At 37.8% G+C, this 19,615-nt stretch overlaps 1 protein-coding gene across 1 annotated transcript; it reads left to right on the forward strand.

Annotated features, from left to right (window-relative positions):
* Positions 1–319: 319 nt before the first annotated feature.
* Positions 320–13,310, forward strand: LOC134005572 (interferon-induced very large GTPase 1-like). The gene is made up of 7 exons (XM_062444495.1): positions 320–436; positions 550–646; positions 851–910; positions 1,039–1,302; positions 1,632–1,895; positions 6,817–11,215; positions 13,052–13,310. The coding sequence occupies exons 1-7, from the start codon at positions 320–322 to the stop codon at positions 13,308–13,310; spliced, it is 5,460 nt and encodes a 1,819-aa protein (XP_062300479.1).
* Positions 13,311–19,615: the final 6,305 nt, after the last annotated feature.

Raw genomic sequence — 19,615 nt, forward strand, 5'->3', positions numbered from 1 at the left:
CCAGCAACTTCTACTTCTTAATTACACTGATTTTACATTACAAACTGATTGGCTCATAAAACTTGCTGTACTTTTTTTTTATAGATTAAAATACACTCAAGCAATATTGACTCAGTCACAAGAATTGTTTGTCTGCATAACAAATACTTTTACCTTTTTTGTTGATCATACTTCATCAAGTGGTAGAATCATGAATAAAGCCCTTACTTGCAATGGAGAATTTTACAATTCATGTGCCATTGAACAAATATTACTTGCAGCAATAAAGTGATCTTTAATCGTCTTTCAGAGCTTCTACATGTAAGGTATTCAATTAAAAATGAAGCGGAGAAGCTGTTTGCCCAGTGAGACAGACTCTCCACCGAACTCCCCACCTGAGACAAAGCATTCCGGATTGGAAGAGGAGAACTCTGAGGATATCTCTGAGGAAGAGGAGGTAAAGAAAATAATGGATAATTGAAAATAATATAATTACATGGCAAATACATATTGTCCTATCAGTTATTGATTGATTTATTACACCAAAACGCATATTTCCCAATTATCAAGGAGTTCTTTGATGCACCAGATGAGCCTTACTGTGAGGAAGAAGACCCTCCTGCAAAACCACATCAATGTGAAGCAGCCTGTGTATCTGTCTTCACAGGTAAATCTAAATAACTAAATGTTGCTGGAATTAAAATGTTAACAAATACAGTAAGCTGTGGCTTAGTGGTTGTTGAGCTCAACAAATGTTTCTTCATAACTTTAACATACATGAATGTATTGCTTCTCAGTTCATGATATAAAAATGTTTGTGTCAGACTAAAGAAGTTGCAAAATGTGTATGTCTATGTCTATGATGCACCAGATGCTTTCATTGAGCTCCACTGTGAGGAAGAAAACTCTCCTGCAACACCACAGTCTGACTGTAAGTATGAGTGATGCAGAAGTTCAGCCTGAAGCTATCTATTGTCAGCAGAAAGGAATAAATAAATACTATTCAAGCCAGTAAATTATTTTGGGAGTTTCTAAGATATATTTTTCTTCTTTTCTCAGTTGTTCCTCCACTAGGAGAAATAACAGTTCTCCATGCTGGCAGTGAAACTGTTTCTCTTGGCTTGGCACCCACTGACTCATCTGTAAAGTATACACTTCACATAGATTACTCCTGTGATACACACAGTGGCAGTGTGATCAAAGAAGACTCCAGCACTGTAGATGTTGATGGACTGTTTCCTGGGATTGAGTATACTTTCAGAATCACAAGGAGAGCAGACAATGGAAATCAGAGTGAAGCAGCCTGTGTATCTGTCTGCACAGGTAAATCTGAAATAACTAAATGCTGCTGAAATTAAAATGTTTACCAATACAGTACAACTTTAGCTGAGTGGTCGTTGAACTCAACAAATGTTTCTCCTGAATTTTAACATACATGAATTGACTTCTTACACAGAGGTATTCTTTCAGTTCATGATATAAAAGTCTTTGTGTCAGACTAAAGAGGTTGCGAAATGTTTATTTCTACAAATTGTGTGAGAGATGATTGTATGTTGCTTTCCTGTCTGCCACGCCTCTTATGCTTGGCAGACAAACAGCAATAATAAGGGGAAAACCTTAATTTAAGTGAAACTGTTATATTGTCCCCACAGAGCCCAGCCCTCCAGTTCAGGTTACAATCACTCAGGTCAGCAGTGAGTCACTGTCTCTGTGTTGGGACCCTCCTGCTGGTGAAGTGGAGAACTACATTGTGACTTGCAGCAGTGAAGAAGACAGCAGTGTGCAAGAATTGACAACACACACAAACAGCCTGACTGTCAGCAGACTGAAGCCAGGGGTGTGTTACTCCCTCCAAGTTTCTACACAGCTGAAGAATGGAAGAAGAAGCAAGCCAACTGTAACATCTTCCTGCACTAGTAAGTAAAAGAAAAAAAATTATAATGAAAAAAAGAAACATTCTCAAAATAAACAACGTTGATCAAATTAGGGGAAATAGCCTTTACTAATTGTTACCCTAACTGCAAATGATTATAAAGATAAAGAAGAAAAAGCAGATAATACAAAAACAAGAAAGTCAGCGAGGCTATTTTTAAAGCTCAATTCAGTGAATATCTTCACATTAAAGTCTCTCTACCCCTGTTGCCAGGTGATTTATGTTATTTTGCTTGATTACATTTCTTCCCAGGACAAACTGTGATTCACTGCCACTGCTATTTAAAAGTGCAGTGTGTAGAATTGAGTGGCATTTAGCAGTTTTAATAAGTATGTTTTAATGTGTGTATAATCACCTTACCTTGGAATGAGCCCTTTATATCTAAATGGAGAGCAGGTCCTCTTCCCAGAGGCCAGAGACAAACCAAATACTGGCACTAGAAAGGGAATTAAGGGTTTTTCACAAGTTTCACAGTCACCATAGGTTCACCTGTATGCTTGGAAGAGGAGGAATGAAGTGCTGTTACTTTAGGTTACTGTCAAATAGGTGCTGGCTGAAACAACTTATCTGTACTGAAACGTGTCCTTTTATTGTCGTGTCTCCAGTAACATCATGAGTAACACAGTAAGACTTCTCATCTTAACTTGCTGGTTCTTATGTCTCTGCCCAGCTCCTTATTCTAGGTCCCTGATTGGTTACATGGGGTATCTGTCTATCTGTAATACCCAGTACCTTGAGTTACCACTATAGATCAATTTAATATCATCCTCAACAGAGGATGAAAAAAGCAGGGCCTTTAAATGAACACTTGTTAAGAAATTGTGCTTGTTTTTTGTCTCACTGTACTAATTATTCATGTCACTTGAGACTGAAGGTGCTGATAAGTAAGGTATGTTTAGCCAAAGAAGTATTCATCAGGTGCCTGAGCCTCAAACTTATTATGATGTTATACAGTTAACTTAATGGACTTGGAAAAAAACAGCTGAACAGTAACAGCTGCCTGACAAAGACTTGTAGGCCTAACAAATTTTATTGTCTAGGAGGCGTGTTTTTGAAGAAATGTGATCTTTTCTTGGATTTTTTGAATTGAATACTCACTCATTCTGTCGATGTTGACAAACCATGAAAACCAGACAAACACTTAGAAATTGTAATATTGATTAACCACATAAAATGTATTTAATTTATTTCGAAGGGAGTGAGTGGGGGAATAGTTTGTCCAGGTACAAAAATTTAAAAAAAATTCAAATACTTTGTTTCCAAACACTTTATATTACTAAAAACGTGTAAAAAAAGATGTGAAGCATCTTAAGTAAATTGATTTATTTCAAGATGAATCATGGTCGCACCACATGACTCTTTTTAAGGCCAGTGCCAATTAATCTTGAAAAACCCACTAAAATCACTTAATTTCAAATTTATAATATGGATCTTCAGGTACACAACATTGTGAATGTTTGAACTACTGCATTAGATATGCTTGTTTTTTATTATTCTACAATTGAGTTGTTGCAAATCATTATACGTCATTGACCCATATACTAGAACACATACATTACATAAAAGGATTTCATGAACATATTTTCTTCACCTGCTGGCCTGCTGGTCTGAATCCAGCTCTGTAGAGTTGCACTGCCATTTGCTGCCTCTCTCAGCTCTTCCTCCCACTGCTGGAGTCTCCTCTTAGAGGCCATTATAGCCCAGACTGTAAGCACCCACAATTATCATTAAGAAAATCTTCATTAAGCCACATTTTAACCAATTTGAATTTGACAAATGATCATCTCATAATGAGGTGAATGGTAATAGTAATAATAATAATAATAATAAGGCTACTTCTATCAGGTACATCTGCTTGTTGGTTGAAAATTAATCACAACCTGAATGAAGTAAGTTGAAGAACAAAGCTAGCAGCTCATGTCTCAAGCTAGAAAGAAGCTTAACACATCACACAGCTTCATACTGACTGTAAACCATCTTTTGTCTAGCATGATTCATCAGTCACACTTCATGGAATGGTCGTAACACAGCTGAAGAGCAGGCTACACTAGCCAAGCGATAGCATAGTGATAGCATAATATAAGGGAATACTGCGCGACAGTGATGTGATGCAAACGTGACAAGCTGGCTTCACATTCAGAAGTATACGGGGAGATTTTTATTCACAGAGCATCCCACGGGTTATGCCATTAGGGTTGAAAAATTCCAGGAATTTTCAAAGTTGGAGACTTTCCATGGGCATTAACGGGAATAAATTGGAAATTTGCCTCCTAAATCACATGCACATAGCACATTACTTACTGCAGGGTCACACCCTCTACATGCCCTGTGCATTCCTCCATCACATGCACTCATGATTTCTAGAAGGGAAAATGTTTATTTTACTCAACATTCATGTTTCTTTTGTTCAATTAAAGAACTGATTAAAGTTCTAATCACAAATAAATCAGTAAAAAAATTGCATTAGTTTGCATGCATGTGTGCTTATGACAAAATGAAATATATTTATGTTTGTATACAGTTCATACAGTTTGTATAAATTACCCCAAATTTCCAGTGAATTCCCATATGTTCCCATAATTCTCATAATTCACATGGAAAGCTTCCAACTTGGAATATTTTGGAAATGTTCCACCCTACCATCCATTTTTAATAATTTCCACAATGTCAAAACTCACGTGGTGCCCTCCCAACAGCAACAGTGTCACACTACAGCGTATGCGTCTTCCTGATAGCAGTGTTTGATTGTTTTTTGGCCTTGGGCTAGATTAAGTGGCTCTGCTCTGGACCACTCCCATTTCTGACTGTGTCACACAGAGGCATGCCAATCAAAAAGTAATACAAGCTTGGGTTATATGGTTTTATACTAATTTCAGCAACTGTTACTTGTATATAAATGAGACTATGTGTCAGTTTTCTGGGCCTCTGCTGCTTTCCAATTGTGACACAGAAAGGTGCACGCTTATGCTGTGGGCAATGAGAGACATTGTTAAAAAGTACAGACCTCAGTCACTGTCTGAATTCAAGGGTTTCATTGAAGACAGAATTGTTCTCTCAGATCTTCCAATGATATCTTTTGTGAGACTGGGTGAATGTTCCTTGTCGAAGTCAGAGATTCTCAATAAGCCTCTGAGCAATGGAGTATGGAGACAGTCCGAGGCGAATATCCAATGGATTGGTTGAAATGACTTGGTACTTTCCTTGTGGAAACAAAAACATGGATCTTTTCAGTCTTTTCAGTGAGCCTGTCGCTATAGCTAACCTTCGTGGGGACATTGCTTCATTTGAAACACAATACTCTTTTTTATGTCAGACATCGACAGCAGTTTTTATGTTCTTTGATTATTTGGAGTCTGAATGCAGACTACTGACCAACCAACAACAGAAGGCGCAGATCTTGGTGGGAAACTATCAAAGTCAGCTGTTCAGTTTTGATGCTCTGAAATAGGTAGCAACCAGGTTGGGCTTCACTAAAACTGTCATTTTGAAGGCTAAAGGTATGAATGATGCAGACTTTGTCAAAACTTTGAGATGCTTCACATTTATCAACATACAACCCTACAGTATAAGCAGCAGTGGATAACAGACTCTGTAAGAATCACCCACATTCATTAACAGATTAGTACAGATGTTTTAACCACAGATGTTCAGATGCTTTTCATGTTGCTAAAATCACCAAGTGGCAGCAGAGCAGCTTTCCTCCAGAAGCAGATGTGGTTCTGAGATCCATTTTCCACAAACAACTGACTTTGTGCTGCATATATTTGCATCTCCTCCCATCAGTTCACTGTGCATGTAGCTGTGCATCACGCACCATACAAACATACACAGTAGTGGAAGGCTCTCATTTAATCTGTTATTATTTTTGCACTTCTGATAATTATTATGACTAACCAATATGACATGTTTTTTTTAAAAATGTTGATGTAATACTTTTATTTCTATTTTTTGCATGTTTGTGTGCCGCTGCCTGTCCCTGTGTGTGTAACAGGTAGAGTCTACGCTCATTGTGCACCTATTAAAATCTTAGTAATGCGCCCTTAAAATAACAGTGAAATATGCGCCAGTGACATCATGCCTGTTTTTTGTTGGTCAGAGGCGCAATCGCTTTCCTCTGCCTCAAATAGCAATGCGCTGCCACTGCGCCTGACCACACCTCATTTTAAGACCAACACGTCCATTGGCGCACAGACCAGTGCAAGTGCATTTGCTATTTAGACAATGTGGGTGCAGGGCGGGAAAATGACAAATGCTTCAGTCTGAAACTAACAAAGACAAGTGTTGCGCCCACCATCCACTGTGGGCCAGGGGTAAGATAGGGATAGTGTTTCTTTTGTGGTTGCAGATCCTAAGTCTCTGCTATTCAACCAGTACACCATTTTAAACAGCAGAAATTTGTTTAGCGTTCTAGTTATTTTAAGTCATACACAAAGACCTGTTATCAGTTCTAACTTTGCAGCACTTAAGACTATTCCGATTGACCATGACTAGGCTCATTCACATTCGGTCTCAGTAATTACCCTGCCAAATTGAAATAAATACGGTAATGCCAAGGTTTGTGCCATGGATAGTAATATGTGACCTTAGTAAATATACCCCTAGATGTGCCAATCTTGGGAGCAAATGTTATAACACTTTTGCGTTTTTGAAAAGTTAACGTACATCAAAGCTGTGAAAAAGGACAATGAAGTATCCCCATGAACTACATTTTTATTGCAGTTGACACCCTTATGAGTGCTTTATACTCAATGAATGATATAAGGAAAGAAGCAAAATTGTGTATAGTGACAAAATACTGAATTTCAAATTACACTAATCAATATTGCAAATGCATTTAATCTATATGGGGTTGGACCCCTATTTGGTACATTAAAACTGATAAGACTTGTCATTCTTGTCAACAGAGACACACTTGAAGGGCTTATTGGAGGATCTGGGCTTCGAGCAGCACTATAATGAGAAGCTTTCCCTGAGCACAATACTTCAGATTGATGAGAAGACCATTACTGATGAACCTGTCAAGTGTAATTCAGATCTTCCATGGTATTTTCTGAAGAAACTGATGATGGTCAATGTGACAGCTAGAAATGTGAAATGTACATCAGTATGTGACTCAAACTGTGATGCTACATTAGAGAATACGCAATTTGATCTGGACAATCTGGTCAACTGTCTAAATTTAGGTGACAGGCTAAACCCCCTCGACATAATCACTGCTCTCTTTCTGTGTTCTGATGGTTTTGTACAGCAGGAGATGGCACTCAAAATGTCTATGTGTCAGTTTTCTGTGCCTCTGTTGCTTCCCAATTGTGACACAGAAAAGTGCACACTTATGCTGTGGGCCATGAGAGACATTGTTAAAAAGTACAGGCCGCAGTCACTGTCTGAATCCAAGGGTTTCATTGAAGACAGAATTGTTCTCTCAGATCTTCCAATGATATCTTTTGTGAGACTAGGTGAATGCTCCTTGTCCAAGTCAGCGATTCTCAATAAACTTTTGAGCAATTCTCAGCAGTACCAAGACACCTTTGTTCATGGCAACATGGAGTGTGGTGACAGTCCAAGGAGAATATCCAATGGATTGGTTGAAATGACTTGGTACCTCCCTTGTGGAAACAAAAACATGGATGTTTTCAGTGAGCCTGTCGCTATAGCTAACCTTCGTGGGGACATTGCTTCATTTGAAACACAATACTCTTTTTTGTGTCAGACATCTACAGCAGTATTTGTGTTCTTTGATCATTTGGAGTCTGAATGCAGACTACTGACCAACCAACAACAGAAGGCGCAGATCTTCTTGGTGGGAAACCATCAAAGCCAGCGTTTCAGTTTTGATGCTCTGAAAAAGGTAGCAACCAGGTTGGGTTTGACTAAAAATGTAATTTTGAAGACTAAAGATAATAATGACTTTGTCAAAACTTTGAGGAAAACAGTGAACAATGTAGTTGAGAACCAAAAGATGAAGATGTCCATAGAGAAGATGGCTGACTTTGCCCATGAACTGGGAATCTTGGTTGATGAAGACTCTCCAGAGTGCCAGACTGCCAAAGAAAATGCAGATGTCATCACTGCAGAAATTCAAGACACCCTCAAATACAAAGAAGCGCAGCTTCCCTTGCAAGGCCAAATATGGAAAGAATTGACTCGCTTAGAGAAGGAAGAATTTCGGCTTCGAAAAATTGGGCCTGAAAGCATTGAAGATTACAAAAGTGATCTTCAGATACAGAAAAAAAAACTTAAGGAAAAACAGAACTCTTATGACATGTCAAACACTATGACATGTTTCATCAAGGCAATATCGAGCCCAGGGATAGAGAGGTGCTATTTTCTGAAATGGATGAGAATTAACCTTGATAACCTGTCTCGAGAGAAACTGTCTGGTCTCAGGGAGCAGTACAAAAAGAAATGCGAACATTCTGAAAACAAAGAGGATATTAAAAACATCGACAGACAACTTTCCAGCAGCTCATTGGGGACTGAACACTTCTTCCGTGAAATGGGTCAAATCTATGAAGCTTCAGTTTCCCTTCCAGAAACACACCCATCACGTCAACAATTACAGCATCTTCCAAAACTCTGTGCAGAATTGTTGGTTGATGGATTTCCTCTTGAGCTTGTTGACGGAGATGCATCCAATATACCTCTCAGATGGGTGAGTGACGTTCTCTCTCAGCTCAATGACTTGGTGTCTCCTAAGAGCAAGATATTGGTGGTCACAGTACTTGGAGTTCAGAGCACAGGAAAGTCCACTCTGCTTAACACCATGTTTGGAGTGCAGTTTGCTGTCAGCAGTGGTCGATGCACTCGAGGTGCCTTTATGTTGCTCATCAGAGTCAATGAAGATGTGAAAAAAGTACTCAACTGTGACTTCATGGTGATCATTGACACTGAAGGCTTAAAGTCACCAGAACTTGTGCAGTTGGATGATAGCCATGAGCATGACAATGAGCTTGCAACACTAGTTGTGGGGCTGAGTGATATCACCATTATCAATATTGCCATGGAGAATTCAACAGAAATGAAGGACATCTTACAAATAGTTGTGCATGCTTTTCTCAGGATGAAAGAGGTTGGCAAAAAGCCCAAATGTCAGTTTGTTCACCAGAATGTGTCAGATGTTTCAGCCCATGACAAAAACTTACGAGACAGGAAACTGCTCTTGCAACAGTTAAATGAGATGACCCAGACAGCAGCCAAAATGGAAAAGAAAGAAGAGAACAAGCTCTTCACTGATGTGATGGAGTACAGTCCAGACACTGGGAACTGGTACATTCCTGGACTCTGGAATGGAAACCCACCAATGGCACCAGTCAATGCAGGGTACAGTGAAGCTGTATATGAGCTCAAGAAGAATATAATACAAATGTTGGGAAATTGTGAATCATCTAACAATGTCTCTGAGTTTACAGAGTGGATGTCAAGCCTGTGGAATGCAGTAAAGCATGAAAACTTCATCTTCAGCTTCAGAAACAGCCTTGTGGCCGATGCCTACATGAGGCTTTGCACAGAATTCAACAAATGGGAATGGGAATTCAAAAAAGAAATGTACACCTGGGTCACAAATGCTGAAACAAGAATTTCCAATTTTGGGAAATTTGTTTTGAGATCACAGAATCATGACATGAAAGAATTTCTTGCATGTTTGAAAAGTGAAGCTTGCACACTGCTGTCTAAATGGGAGACAAAGCTTCTTAAGAATCTGACAGAGTACTTCAAGCAAACTGAGGGTCATGTCTATCTTGTTGAAGGATACAAAGAGGAATTCTCAAACAGTGCAAAAAGTCTTCGACGAGAAATAGAGAGGTCTGCATTTAATCGGATCACAGCAGCAGCAGAAATCAAACAGGGAATGGCAGAACTTGAAAGATTCAAGCAGAATCATACAGAAGAATTAGAGGGAAGAGTGTGCACATTAGTTGAGAAATGTCGGAAGAAAAAAGTCAAGATGACAGACACAGAGCTAGACCGAGAATTTGAAAAAATGTGGAATGAAACAGTGGATGCTCTATCATTTTCAAAACAAAAGACAACAAATGTCTTCACAAGTGTGTCTCACTCCCTGAGAGCAAATATCTCACGTAAGGGGAGTTGTGCATGTGAAGTATTAAGCCAAAAAAGCCTGCAAGAATGTGGACTGGAGCCTTTCAAATATACAGCTGAAGGATTCGTTAACACATTTAAAAAGTTCTTCAACATTCAAGGTCACACAATCGCTGTACAAAAAATGGCTGACAGCATCATAGAGGCTTGCTCACAGTTTGCAGATGAAAAAGTGGACAAGAAACGTAATTACCATGACACTTACATTGAGGAGATCCTTCTCATGATTGATGAGAGGCTCCAAAACAACCAAGAACTGAAGACAGGGATTGAGTTTGAAGTTTCCCTAAAACAGCACATCTGTGGATTTGCAGCCAGGAAGTTTCAGAAAATGCATGAAGATTTCATACAGGAGAATGATCCTTACAGATGTCTGCTTCAAAACAAAGAAAAGTTTCGTGCAGATTTCAAAGATGTCTTCAATGAACGAGACCAGTGCCAGAAGAAGGCAGAAGAATTCACAAACAGTTGCTTGAAGCCTGCAGTCGAATACTTTGTCAACCGCTCCTTGGGTCCTGACATCATTGGTGAAATGCAGACACACTATGAGTTCAAAGCACGGATGTACTTTCAGTATTCAGTTTTACTGGATTTGATCTCCAAGGATACATTTGAAAACTATCTGAGCTACATTTGCTCATATGAGGATCATATAAATGAATGGATACTCAACAAAATAATGGATCACTTCTCTGATCCATCGACAGTGTTTGAGTTTGAGGATCGACACATTCAGTCAAGTATCAAAAACATAAACAATGCCATGAAAAAGGCCAAAACAGGAAAGAGTGGCAACTTGAAAACATTTGTTGAAGATATCTGCAAAGAACTTGGTGATAAACTGGTTATTTCCCAGGATGCTCTTGGTGCTTTCATGATCCTGAACAATGCAGACCAGGAACAGTTTGCTTACTGGCTCATAGAGTGCGTGAAGGAGATGGCACAAACTTTAAGAGAGAAGCTTAAAAACTCCAACATTGAAAAGAAACTAAAAAAGCTCCATCTGAAACCTCAGAATGAACTTTTCACCAAACTGATTGGATGCGGTAAACAGTGTCCATTCTGCAAAGCGCCTTGTGAAGCAGGAGGAAATCAACATACTGAGCACTGGACTTCTCTACATCGCCCCAAGGGCATGGGGAGCTCTTGTTTTTCAAAGAAACTTGACACTGACGTATGTTCTTCCCTTGTGATCAGTGATAGGCTTTTTCGTCGGGATATTGCAGATCAGGCCAACATGAAGCTTTTCAAAGAATTCAACAAATGGGAATTAGAATTAGAAAAAGACATGTACACCTGGGTCACAAATTCTGAGATAAGAATTTCCAATTTTGGAAAATTTGATGTGAAAACTGGGATACCTGACATGAAAGTACTTCTCACATGTTTAAAAAGTGAAGCTTGGAAACTGCTGTCTGAATGGGAGACAAAGCTTCTTGAAAATCTGACGCAGTACTTCAAGCAAACTGAGGGTCATGTCTATCTGGATGAAGGACACAAAGAGGTCTTAGCAAACAATGCAAAAAGTCTTCGACGAGAAATAGAGAGGTCTGTATTTAATCGGATCACAGCAGCAGCAGAAATCAAACAGGGAATGGCAGAACTTGAAAGAGTCAAGAAGAATCATACAGAAGAATTAGAGGGAAGAGTGTGCGCATTAGTTGAGAAATGTCGGAAGAAAAATGTCAAGATGACAGACACAGAGCTGGACCAAGAATTTGAAAAAATGTGGAATGAAACAGTGGATGCTCTATCATTTTCAAAACAAAAGGCTACAGATGTTTTCACCAATGTGTCTTATTACCTGAGAGCAAATATCTCACATAAGGGGAGTCATGCATGTCAGTTATTAAGTCAAAAAAGCCTGCAAGAATGTGGACTGGAATCTTTCAAATATAAAGCTATGAGCATTATTGAGAAAATCAAGGAGCAAATGAACTATCTTTACAGAAATAAACAATCAATAGCTGACAGTGTCATAGCTGCTTGCTCACAGTTTCTAAGTGAAACAATGGCGAGAAAAAGTAATTATCACGACACTTACATCCAGGAGATCCTACACATGATTGATGAGAGGCTGCTAAATAACCAAGACATTAGGCCAAGCATTGACTTTGAAGTTTCTTTAAAACAGCACATCTGTGGACTTGCAGCCAGAATGTTTCAGAAAATGCATGAAGATTTCATAGAAGAGAATGATCCTTACAGATGTCTGCTTCAAAACAAAGAAAAGTTTTGTGCAGATTTCAGAGATGTCTTCAATGAACGAGACCAGTGCCAGAAGAAGGCAGAAGAATTCACCAACCGATGCCTAAAGCCTGCAGTCGAAGACTTTGTCAACCGCTCCTTGGGTCTTGACATCATTGGTGAAATGCTGACATGCCCACTGTTCAGCACCCGGATTTTCTTCCAGCATTCAATTTTACTGGATTTACTCTCTAATGATGACTTTGAAAATGATATGAGCTACAATTGCTCATATGAAGATTATTTGAAGAAATGGATGCTCAGCCAAATAACAGAACATTTCTCCGACCCGTCTAAAGCATTTAAGATTCAAAATCACTATCTTCAGTCAGGAATCAACAGCATAAACAAAGCCATCAACAAGGCCAAAACAGGAAAGAGTGGCAACTTGAAGACATTTGTTGAAGATATCTGCAAAGAACTTGGTGAGAAACTGGTAATTTCCCAGGATGCTCTTGGTGCTTTCATGATCCTGAACAATGCAGATCAGGAACAGTTTGCTTACTGGCTCACAGAGTGTGTGAAGGAAATGGCCCATGCTCTTAGAGAGGAGTTTAAAAAAACAAATATTGAAATTACACTAAAACATCTCCATGAGAAACCTCAGAATGAGCTTTTCAACAGACTGATTGGATGTGGGAAACAGTGTCCATTCTGCAAAGCACCTTGTGAAGCAGCAGGAAAAAATCACACTCAGCACTGGACTTTTCTACATCTGTCAACAGGTCAAGAGAAATACAGGTCAATTGTCTCAGTGAACAATCTCACTTATATTTCTTCTCATATAATCAGTGACGAGTGTTTGCCCTGCAAAACCAAAAAAGGCAAATGGCACCCTTACAAGCATTACAAAGAAATTTTCCCAGACTGGATAATTGCTCCAGATGTAAGCCTCCACGCCTCAGACTACTGGAAATATGTAATGGCAAAATTCAACAATGAGTTTGCTAAAGAATATAATGCTAAACCTGCTGATATTCCTTCAGATTGGAAAAATATCACACCCGAGCAAGCAAAAACAAGCCTGAAAGAATCATTTAACATTAAATGAGAGACTACTGACATTCATTCCTCAAGTGATTTTGATCTTACAGAAATGTACTTCCTCCTCCTTACATTGATTTATCATCCTGTCATGGATGTCACAACATACCATATAAGATGAATAGGTTGAAGATATTGTCAGTGCACAGAGATATTTTACCACAAGAGTTTGCAAAAGAGACATACACGAAAATCACTGCATGCACTGCTCACCTCTGCCTAAACCTTTGTGAAATTTGTAACATTTTATCCTTTTAGTTGCATTCTGATGAAGACACTTTTTACTTTAAACTTTTGTATACAGTTAGCTAACACATTATGAGCACATGTCACAACATTACAATCATTAAATCTGAGTTTGCTTTGTATGATTTTGTGCGACCAATTAATTTCATTCTATTTTAATTGAATAGTTGTACACAATTAATTAAAAAGCATCAAAGTAACAGTGAAGTATCTGATGCCAAATATTTAATGTTTTAAATAAAAACGCCAATATATTTGATGATGTTTAAGTGTATGCAGGATAGAGATGTTTTTTAGTGATTAATATGTCTTTTACTTTACTTTGAATATATTCATCTGTTTGTGAAGTTTTTGGTGTCAAATATTAATTTTGTTCTTAATGAGTAAAAAGAATATTTAGTCCATATATCATCATATATACATGACTAAGTATTAAAATCTAATAGTGATATGTGTTTTTCAAACTCACAATTCAGAATAGCTTTGTTTTGTTGCTGTTATGTTACTAGTGCCATGTATTTACATTTTTAAATGAATTAAAATATTAGCATGTATGTGGTATTGTCATAATGTACCATAGACTATGTGATTTCATTGCTTACTTATGTTAACTGATTAAATAAAGTGACAAAATCAGTAATGAATGTCTTTGTTTAATTTAAAGTCATATCACATGTGGCATAGCACATCATGAGATGTGAGTCATGTAAATGTATTTCAGGTGTATTAACATAAGAATATACTTAAATCCAGCCCCTGCTGAGTGAGCCACAGGGCTTCAGTGAGTCACTGAACTGCAGTTTTTATCCTTATAACACATAAGCAGAAATTAGGTATTTTACATTGATGGTAAGATTTTAAGGTAGAGCACAATGTTCAATCATTCAGGGAGAGGCAGTAGAGATGCTGGACTCTTGGTACCTTGAGATGCAGCTCAACAATAAACTAGTGACATGACACCAATGCCCTCTTCAGGAAGTGTCAGTGGGAGATGTCCTTCCTGAGGAAACTGAGATATGTCAGTGTGCGCAACAGAGGTGGCATCAAGACTGGTGGTGGCAGAAAAGACTAAATAAACAGGTACAAAAGGGCCAGCTCTGTGGTCAGGTTGTAACTGAGCAGTAATTGAAGAAGTTAATAAAGTTGTTATAATTCCCAAGTCTTTGACACTCTTTAAAAATTGTAGCATAATTACTTCAATTAAAAATTAGAGCTTCAGTCAAATAATGCCTAACAAATGCCAAAAACGGGTGACAGCAGGCAGAAAAAATGAAATCACTAAATCATCCCTCCCCCAGGGTGTGTAATAAGAAACTAGGAGCAGGAAAAGTTGAGTTATAAAACATAAACTGATAATGTATAATATAAAGTCCTGTAATGTTTAATACTCATATATGAATGAAATCTACAGTTGTATGACCAGAAAGGTCCATATTTTAGTTGTCTCTTATATGTGATTTTCATCAAATCTGTGTATCTGTCTATGAAAACAAGCCGTTTGCCCTTATTATTGCCAACATAACATTTCATTTAGTACATGTTTAAGTTCAAACCCTTTATAATATGATATTAGAAAATCTACTAGAGGCACACAGGTTAATTCAGGTATTTCAAAATCCCTTGCAGTTAAGTTTCCTTTTATTGTCACTGAGATAATCATACAGTACACTGTTTTTGGGAAATCTAATAGATTGATCATACCCCACTGTCGGATAAAAACCCAATGCCATTCACACACACACACACACACACACACACACACACACACACACACACACACACACACACACACACACACACACACACACACACACACACACACACACACACATACATATACAGTACACATACATTGATAAATACACACAAATAACTACACTCTCTCACACTCTGGCACTAAGAATGCAGCATAAATGATTTATTGACACCTTACTATGATTTGCACATCCCAAGACACAGAGCTTCTACCTTATTTGGACATAGGCCAAAGCAAAGGAAGAGCAATGGGCCTGCAAATAAGGGATGAATTCTACAAAACACACACAGTTAACGGGTGAAAGCCATGATTGTCTTACTCCAATCTAACAATATTGTCTTAAAATGATAACTAACCAACTATTTGATTCTTCTTTACTTTTACCCTCATTTAACTGAAGTCTAAGATGCAACACTTCAGTCTGGTTTATGACCACTGCTATCCGACTGCACAATAGCAACTGTGACCCCAAACCAAGTCAGGTGTGACCTCCCTCCACTCCTCTTTTTCAACTATACACTGGCTTACATACCATCCCTATTTACATATATTGAACCCAGTAGGAACTGCAATGATTATTGAAATGCACTTCATGACCCCTATGGCTTTCATTATATAAGCATTACTACTTCAACTATTAAATGTCTTACCCCACACCACAGAAATATTCAACAATTCTACTGTAAAATAACATAATATACTGTTCTTTGTTCTGTTCTGCGTACTGTTCAATGAACCGCTCTGTCTTACAGCGCAGTGAGATCAGCCTCCCACTGCCAGAATTGCTCCCCTGCACTTTGAAGGTGTTGTATAGAGGGTGTTTGGGGTTGTTCATTATGGCTTTTACCTTTTCATTACATACATCAAATGACCTCAGTCTGTGGAGGAAGAAGTGGCGTTTTTATGAGTTTTTGTGAATCATACACTCTTAAAGTCAGCAGCAACATTTACTGCTGGCAATAAAGACCATGAAAACAGTTAACACTTTTATATTAGATTAGATTCAGCTTTATTGTCAATGTACAAAATACAAGTACAACAAAATGCAGTTTTGCATCCAATCAGAAAGTGTGAAGGTAAGGATAAGATGCTGGTGCTGCAATATTATAATACATTTATTGTCAACAATATAACATTTCCTGGCAGGAGACAGTGAGGGTCATAGCCAAGGACGTGACCCTTCACTATCAGGTGTTATAGTACAGTGATAACTTTCTGGCTGGAGTCAATGTAGAACATAATATATCATAACAACATAATTCAAAGAGTCAAAGGTGCTAATTTTACAGGGTATTATCATCATATGTCTGCAACAGCTGACAAGTAACCAAGCCTTCAAGTTAAATGAAGTGATGTGTCAGTGAAATGATGACACCCCCCAGTCCTCTTGCAGGGTCCAAAAGTCTGAACCCACTTGAATATTAAAGACTCAGACTTTTGTAAAACTGTCTGACTCCACACCACAGAACGAAAGAACCACTCTACTATTCTACTGTAAAATAACATAATATATACTGTTCGTCATTCTCTTTTTCATTGTGATGAATGCAATTCAGTCTTATTTTTATCTTATTTTAACAGCTGGTAATTTAATATGTTATACCTTAATTAAGTATTCTTCGTCCAAGTTTGTTTTCATTACATATGTGGGAACATTTTCATGCTAAGGATAAATTGTATATTCCCATTGTGCCAAATTTTTTATTTTGCTTGATTACACCTCTTCCCAGGACAGACTGTGATTAACTACCATTGCCATTTAAAGGTGCAGTGTGTAGAATTTAATGGCATCTAGCAGAACAGACTTGGAAGAAATGGAATATGATATTCATAACTATGTTTTGATAAGTGTATAATCACCTGCAAATGAGAATAAATGTGTTTTCCTTACCTTAGAATGAACCCTTTACTACATACTACATAGGGAGCAGGTCTTCTTCCAAGAGGCCAGAGACAACCCAAATACTGGCTCTAGAAGGGCCTTTAGGGTTTTTCGCAAGTTTCACAGCCCCCGTAGGTTCTCCGGTATGCTTGGAAGGGGATGGATAGGGTGCTGTTACTTTAGATTACCGCTATAAATCCGTCTAATATTAACCTCAGCAGAGGTCTGATCAGTCTACTACTGAAAAAATAGTGTGCAAGGCCTTTAAATAAACACTTTTCTCACTGTACTACCCATTCATGTCACTTGAGACTGAAGGTGCTGATAAGTAAGACTACAATTACTTGCAATGCAAATACATGGGACAGTGTTTACTAGTAGTTACTAAAAAACAAGTATTGAATGACCAGACTATTCTCACAATGGACATTTTGATAAGATGGGGGGAAAAAGCAAATTAATCTAATTTTATGTTAAAAAAAACAAGTGAATGAGGATTTAATTATATGAAGCCAAGAAAATTCCCACACAAATGTTTAAATACAATTTGTGGAGTGTTCATTTTCTCTTTGTGTAAGTATTGCATCTTCAGTTGTTTTTCTAATACACAGTCTGGTACAATGTTGTTTAAAGTACGACAAGACAATAAAAAACAATCAAGGAAGTCCATTTCGAGTTACAGGTTAATGCATTTATAGACACCAAAAGCAGCACAATGTTGCAGAGTTATCACACTGGCTGCTGTGATGATCATCGGGTAAACAGAAGAAATACAGCCTTCACACTACCAATTAATCTGTTAGGAATGTGCATTTGCATATATGTGATTGACTTATGCAACACCTTCTACCAAAAAAAACTATTCATCATCTTTAAATCTTTTAACTGTTATTGCAGTACCAGCATTACATTAGTTGACACAACTGCCCCTGATAATTGTAAACAAACACACACAAAAACGGTAAAAAGCATCAGTCCCCTTAAGTCATTATTGGTGATTAAATATGTCACATTCATTTCAATATTTAATGCTTTTGGGCTCTATGTTTTGGATTTCGAGTCATTTGCTATTTGAATGTTAGCAAATAAGGATTTTTAGCCAAAGAAGTATACATCAGGAGCTTGAGCCTCAAAGTTATTATGATGTTGTACAGCTACTGTAACTTAATGGATTTGGAAAAAAGGCAATGCCTGAAATGCCAGCAAATCCTGGCTGATAAGACCAAGAAAAAAACAGGAACAGCTGCCTGACAAAAACTTGTAACAAATGTTACAGTCTAGGAGGCATGTTTTTGAAGAAATATGATCCTTTTGTTTTTATTTTTGAGGCATTAATTTCTTACTAATACCTCTGTGTAGAAAGAAAAAGAAAATATTATAAAAAAATATATTGAATATTTGAAAATTATATGCACTTGCAAATTGAATACTCACTCATTCTGTCGATGTTGACACATCGTGAGAACATAACATAAAATACTGAATAAAATCAATACATCTTCATTTACTGATCTATAATTATATCTATTAAGAATGAATCAAATGCTATGGAGCTCGAAAGGGACATGGGGAAAAGAAAAGAAAAATTAATGTTTCTGGTGCACACAAGATACATTCTTGTAAGCACGAGAAAGTATCTTGTGAGCACCAGAAAGTATTGCATGTGCGCATGATGTCTGAAAGACCATCCTCTGCATTTCAGTTTGTGTTTCTGTGTGAAAATGACAGTACAGGAGTTAGATATATTTTGACCTCATTATAAAGACATTGCTGCTTTACTTGCAAGTCGTCACCGTTATGTTGTGTCTGACCCTAACACTAAATGCAACGAGGAGACATTATGCATATATGGGTTCCCAATCCCATATAGTCTGGGCTTCCCTGCTTAGGCTGCTGCCCCCGCGACCCGACCCTGGATAAGCGGCAGAAGATGGATGGATGGATGGGTTCCCAATCCGACCATTTTTTGTGTATTATTTTATCATTATTAAGGCAGAATAACTGAATTTATGTCCATCGACATTATAATGAATAGGCTAAAGGCTTAATATTAGTTTAGCTACCTTCGGCTGCTCGTGAGCACGAGAGCTCACGGGAAACCAAAGTTTTTTTTTCTTTTTGCCATGTCCCTTTACGCGCTCCGTAAAATGCAACAATGTGTTGACTTTTTTTTAAACAAACTTTTAACAAGCAGGGTTTGAATTTCCATAATTTAAATTTAATTAGTAGTTCTAAAGCACAGTAAAACTGAATATTGGTTAGATAAGTCCAGATACACATTTTTAGTGTCATTTTGAACATTCTGACACCTTTTGTGCATAAAAGAAAAAGAGGGGAGTAACAACTCAGAGTTGTGTGGCTTCTCTCAAATTTAGTTAATTTATTTAGATTGGAGTGAGTGGAGAATAGATCATTCAGGTTGTCAGAG

This window comes from Scomber scombrus, chromosome 23, assembly GCF_963691925.1.
Source record: "Scomber scombrus chromosome 23, fScoSco1.1, whole genome shotgun sequence".
Classification (NCBI taxonomy): Eukaryota; Metazoa; Chordata; class Actinopteri; order Scombriformes; family Scombridae; genus Scomber; species Scomber scombrus.

Coding starts and splice junctions, on each gene's coding strand:
- LOC134005572 (XM_062444495.1), top strand. CDS start 320: ATGAAGCGGAGAAGCTGTTTGCCCAGTGAGACAGACTCTCCACCGAAC. Junction 647..850: donor CTGTGTATCTGTCTTCACAG/GTAAATCTAAAT, acceptor ATGATGCACCAG/ATGCTTTCATTGAGCTCCAC. Junction 911..1,038: donor TGCAACACCACAGTCTGACT/GTAAGTATGAGT, acceptor TTCTTTTCTCAG/TTGTTCCTCCACTAGGAGAA.